The 6,000-nt window shown below is 48.4% G+C and overlaps 1 protein-coding gene across 9 annotated transcripts in view; it reads right to left on the reverse strand.

The window, feature by feature from the left end:
• The window catches only part of Septin6 (septin 6), a 76,447-nt gene extending 70,825 nt beyond the window's left edge, over positions 1–5,622 (reverse strand). For 2 of the 9 annotated variants that reach the window (XM_021152934.2, XM_029473377.1), the window contains exon 1: positions 5,271–5,617. In XM_021152934.2, coding sequence (XP_021008593.1) covers positions 5,271–5,300 — 30 coding nt within the window. In that variant the 5' untranslated portion in view covers positions 5,301–5,617. Of the gene's footprint in view, positions 1–5,270 lie in introns of all 9 variants that reach the window. The other 7 variants (XM_021152929.2, XM_021152931.2, XM_021152932.2 and 4 more) reach the window with 6 other exon arrangements.
• Between the last annotated feature and the right edge of the window lie 378 nt (positions 5,623–6,000).

Raw genomic sequence — 6,000 nt, forward strand, 5'->3', positions numbered from 1 at the left:
CCTCTGTGCAGGCAGCTGAGAAGCCCACGGTTTCAAATCCCCACAGCAGAAGCCGCCTCCTGCCAAACTGAGGAGGAAGGGTCTGTGTTTCTAATTTATTCTGTACCCCCTCCAGTTGTTACTTAAAATAATCCATCATTACATGGCTGGTGGCTCCAAGATTTTTATTTAAAGCAATATGGAGAGAGAGAAAAAGAAAAAACCCACACAACCCGTGACTGTGCTATCTTGGATTTAAGCTGAAAAGCTTTTTTACCATCAGAGAGTCTCCACAGCTAACCAAGCTTGCTTTTCTCTGACCACTTTGGGGGATGTTGGCAGATGCAAGGAAAAGAGGGGGAAATAGGGACATGGCAGAATTTTAATTTCTTAGAAACACCTTGGAAAGACTAGTGCTTTTAAACAGGGAATCTGTGTATTCTGGTAGGTGACTCCTTGTTTCATCCACTGACCAGCAATAAGGCTTTGGACTTAAGCCTCCTGCTTGCTGCAGGCATAAAATAAAGAGGCCAGAAATGCCTGTCCAGGAAGTTGTTGGGGAAAATGAAGTCATACAGACGGAAGCATTTCAAGAAAGCTGAGCATCTTACATCTATGCATGCTATCCTTTTTCCTTCCCCATCCCCTTTTCTTCTCTCCAAGTGTCTTGAATATACTTTCAACACATCTGTGAATAAAGGCTTTCTCGCTTGTTCATGCTAATATGAAGTCATGGCACTGACAATCCAAAAGTCCCAGCAAGCCTGGAAGTCAGAACTATTGAATTTTGTAATAGTGCTTATATTTTCCTCTAGCAGACTAACTTTGCAAATTAGTTTTGCTCAAGTTAAAGCAATGGTGCTGTTCCCTTACAGACACAAGGTGTGGGGGGAGGGGGCATACTGGTAACACAACCAGCAATTAATAGAAATTGTATATCAGACACTCCACAAAGTAAATGCTATGCATATGATTGCAGATCAAATTTTCGTTTTATGACACCGGCCTATTAGTGTACTGTAATGAAGTTTTGTAATAAACACACTACTACCACTCACAGTTCTTGGAGTTAAAATGTCAAGAGGAAACAGGGCTCGTTCCTGCCTCATCTGGCAGCTCTGTGAGGGGGCAGAGTTCTTTCTTGCCTTGGCCACCACTACACTTCCAGCACTTGGCATGGGATCTGCCAGAGTCCGTGCCCGATAAATAAATGGTAGAGAATGAATGAAAACAGCAGTGGATGAATTGACAAATGAACTGTTCCCAAGCAAGTGGCAGAAGTGTGATCTCACCCATCTTCACAGCTACCCTTTTCCTATCCAGAAGCCCTCAGGAGGCCTCTCCTATCATTTACAGCCTTCATCCATGGCTGAATTAGGTCCCCGGTAATGACTTCTCATGGCAGGCAGTAGCTCTTCTCTTTAGCACTTAGGATAATGATAACTAAATATGGATTTGTAAGCACTTTGTTATTGTGCAAATGTGTGTGTGTACACACAGGCCCACAGGCACACGGGGGGGGGGGCGATTTGCATTCTATGGTGTTTGTGCAGAGGTCAGAGGGTCGTGGATTCTGCATATTCTAGGGATCAAACTCAAATTTCAGACTTTCATGATAAGTGTTTTTTACCCACTGAGCCCTCTTACCAGCCCTACATAAAGATTTGTGTCTGCCTCCATCATCCATTAAACTGGAAACTCCTTTGAAGAAAGAAGTCATACACAGAGGGTTAGCGCTGTAGTATTCCTCCAATCTCTCTCTCTCTTTCTCTCTCTTTCTTCTTCCCTCCTTCCCTCCCTTCAGAGTTTCTCTGTGTAGCCCTTGCTGTACTAAAACTTGCTTTGTAGAGCAGGCTGGCCTCAAATTCACAGAGATCTCTAAGGTGTGCACCACCACATCTGGCTCCTCTAACCTTTTTGACAAACCTTAAAGGCACAGAAAAGTTGGGAAACCATGATTGCCCATATTCCCTTGACTTGGATTCAACACTTTTTCACTATTTGGGGCCATGTAAACTTTCTTCGGCACTGTATCCTTGGGTAGATCTATGGGGTTTAGTTTTTCCTTTTCCTTTTTTTGGGGGGGGGATACAATTATTACTTTTAGTGATCAAGAATTAAGGAGGAGCTTTAAGAGGGAAACCATGAGTTAACTGCTGTCCAGAGCACCTGAGGCAGGGGTTCTAGGGTAACCATGGCTGACAGGTAAAAGTCTGTCTCAACTCAAACAAACAAACAAACAAATAAACAAACAGATGTATTAGATAATTATCACTAATTGTAAGACCAGAATGCAGAAGCAGTCTTCTTCTCAATGGCAGGTGGCAACTGGAGGCCAGCTGCTCCAGGACAACCCTGGCTTATGGCAACTCTTGTTGTCCTTGCAAGATGGCTTATTAGGGGCAGTGGCCTGATTGTAACTGGAAAAAGCAACACTGTTCTCATTGTGGGTACGATCTGTTCAAGCCTAGTGATTTCCAAAGCACGGTACTTACAGTCTGAACTAAAAATGCAACATTGAGCCAAGAGATAGAGCTTTTAGTTGACTGTACTGTGCCCTCCTAGGTCACCCTGGACGAGTCAGTCACGTAACCTCTCAAAATACAGAACAATGACAGTGCAAGTCACCTCATAGGTGGGACACACCCCAGGGATCTTTTATTACTTCTTCAATTACCTCAGTATCCACAATTTGTGTCTCCAACTAGGCTAGAACCTTGAAAGCCATGTATACTACTTTTTTTTTTTTTTTGGTATGGTTGAATAGTACTATTCACATCAGTCAAACAAGTACACTTTACATAGGGCTCTCATGCAGAATCCTTTCTGGAGTTCATTCAGATGAGATGCAACTGAATTACAAATTTCCAAAGGGCATACATACCCAAATGTAGGCCCTGCCCAACAACTGCTGTGCCAGTTTTACCACTAACAATGTTTGATGGCAGTGACCCTCCAGTGAATCCGTGAAGACGCTGAAACACACATACCAAGACAGTCTCTCACCATGCCTCAGAATTTACTAAGAAGAACTTCTAAACTTGCCACACATAGCCTGGCTCGCTGGTCTTCTCTTCCCAAGCCCTAGACACATGCTCCTTTGAAGAAACCAGAAGCAACGAGCCACCCAAAGACTCTTGAGTTAATTCCAGCTTCCCCTGGTGAATTACAACTTTTGCAGACACAAAGGAAAGCAGAGAGACAAATGACACATAAATAAGAGCTTCGCTGGCTTGAGGGAGGGAAGCATGGAGAGTGACGTCAGTTTTCCCAGAGACCCACTTATCATGATAACAAAGTCTCAAATGCTCGGTCTACTCCAGAATTTGCCATACAATTATGTTTTTCAGTTTACAATGTGGTAAGGCCAGCCAGAGCAAAGTGGAGCCACCCCAAAGCAAATCAAGGGACCCCCCCAAACCACCCCCTTGCTGTCCTCCCCATCTGCAGAACAAAGGTGATCTCTGGATTGTTGGAGTTGTGCCTAAGGTGAAGGCAACCTTCTGGAATCTTCTCCCTCACCAACATCAGCCTTGCAATCCAGGCAAGGGGAACTGGTGAGGGCAGGTCAATGCAAATTCATTAAAGCAAGACAAAAAATCATTATAGTGTTGTGGGTTTTGTTTTTGTTTTTGTTTTTTGTCACTAAGGATAGAGCAAGTATAAGCCAGGAGATGGATTCATCTTCTTAAATCTATAGCATCTTTAGAATGCAGATAAGAAAATCACCCTGGTTGTCCTCAAAACACTAGAAGGAACAAATATCACAGCATCAATCTTGAGAAATCTCTCAAATTCCATTATTGTCAAGCAGCGTCTCACAACTGCCTCTACCTTCTTACACCATGGCTGCGTAAGGCTGGGCTGTACACGGGATGGATTAGGTTTCGAATAAACCACCCTGTCCTTCCAAAGCCAGACAGGAAATGGAATAAACTTCTTTATCTGTAGAGAAAATGCTATCAGATTCGAGATTCAGATTTAGAAAACAAATCAATTGCAATTACACCAACTCCCCAGAGGCTGCTCCCCACTCCCTCCTTTTGCACAGGCTGTTCATAAATGGGAGGTTACAGGGTTATCATTTTTCATCCAGCAGTATTTGGGGTAGTGGGCTATGCCTGGCTGCCTTCTACCTCATTCTGCTTCAGCTCATTGTGCTGATGCGCTGGTGGAATTGTCACCACTTTTCATCTTTGTAAGCAAACTTCAGACCTAAAACAAACAAACATGGAACCTCAGGTTCCTGGGTATGATTTCTCTGCACATCCCAGGCTGGAAAACTTTAGTTTTTTAAGATGATATTTTTTTTTCCTCCAGAGTTGATCGCTACTGAAAGAGAGAACACTGCTTCTGCAAGTCTCACACTGTTCTCGTCGGTCTCTACAGAAAGATGTTAGCGCCACAGGTTTTAGCATATAAGCCCATGTACACTGAACCCAAGACCGACGCTCAGGGAACCGTTCAGGAACGTGCCAAAATACCCAACCAGCCACCTACAGGCTGGGATGAACTGCATCACTCCCTCCCTTCCACAGATACACAAATGGGACCCCGTGGGACACAGCACAAGTGGACACAGCATTGGAACACAGGGACACACACCGTAGAGGTGAGCACACAGAAACAGGCCAACTCATTTAGGGTCACATAACCCTGCCACGGGGAAGGCAGGAGGGCGCGCATGCACATATATGCGCACACGCTGATACCCATACAGACGCAGTCACGTATGTAATGCATATGGAGAAACCCTACTCCAGCTAGTCACCTCCCCGCCCCCCTCACCACACTCTGCCTTAGGTCCCGGGCTACCCCCCCCCAGCTCCGCGCCCCTCTATCTGAGCAAGCTGGAGTCCCAGCAGGCAGCTGTGGCAGGGGCGCTCCCAAGCTAAGAGGACTGGGGCCCCGGAGGGCTCCGGACCCTTGCTGCCATTCATTCGGCAACGCCCCAGCGGCGGGGCCGCAGCTGCAGCAAGGGAGGCGGAGGCGCTCACTGCAGCTCTCTCCGGAGATGCAAGTTCAGCTGCCCGCCAGTATGCTTCTCCAACCCTCCCGCCCCCCACCCTCCCGCCAACACAGGTCTCCAGGACATGCTGAGGGGAGAGTAGACTGAGCCACTGACCCCAGGAGCAAAAAGTCCCGCCTTGCCTCTTTGCTCCTGGATGCTACCCCATTGCCCTCCTCGTGGTAGTGGTGGTAGTCGAGCCGCAACCAAGTCTGCTCGGCCGTCCCCAGCCCCACACCCTCAACCCCTAGCCTGGGGACTGGTATCCAAGCCCTACACTCACCACCTGGCGAGCTATATCGGCCGCTGCCATCGCTCCTTGGTCCGCCAGGGCTGCTTCGGGTGCCTCCGCAACGGGAGCTGCTGCACAGGAAACAGAAGAGCTCCTCCGACAAAGAGAAAGTGTTACACTTCGGGCGCGACCAAGTCTGGTGGAGGGAGGTGCCAGGGAGGGGCCCCCTCACCGCTGCTCCAACCCCAACCTCTCCTCTATCACCCACCCCCTCAGAGTAGGTGTGGGGAGGGGACGGATTGGCCGCGCTGCCTTCCCCTAGGGCGAGCCCAGTTCCAGTTCTCTCTGCAACCCGAGTCTCAGCCTCTGTGAAGGGGGCGGGGGCTCCCCTCGGTGACCACGTCCTCCGCCCCCCCTCCCTGCCGCTACTGGGCTCCGTGGTACGTCCCGACCTCTGCTGAATTGTCACACACACACACACACACACACACACACCCCTGTTTTCCTTTACATCCCTGAGCCCCCAGACCTGAGGCTGGAAGGGTGTCCCGGCCCCTCCCCCTCCTACTCTCTGCTCCTAGGCTGAGATCTGCAGTCCGCTTTCTTTTCCCAGCCCCCATAACCTCTCGTGCTCCCAACTGAGAACCCTGGGTGCCTGGGTGGGAGCATTGGTCTCTGGAGTATCAGTGCTTTCCCTAGTCCACCCTAACTAATCCTGTTATCTCCTTGGGTTGGGGAGGGGCGGTGGCAGAACAGGGGTTGCGGCACCTGCAGCGCCACC

The sequence above is a fragment of the Mus caroli genome, chromosome X (genome assembly GCF_900094665.2).
Source record: "Mus caroli chromosome X, CAROLI_EIJ_v1.1, whole genome shotgun sequence".
Lineage (NCBI taxonomy): Eukaryota > Metazoa > Chordata > Mammalia > Rodentia > Muridae > Mus > Mus caroli.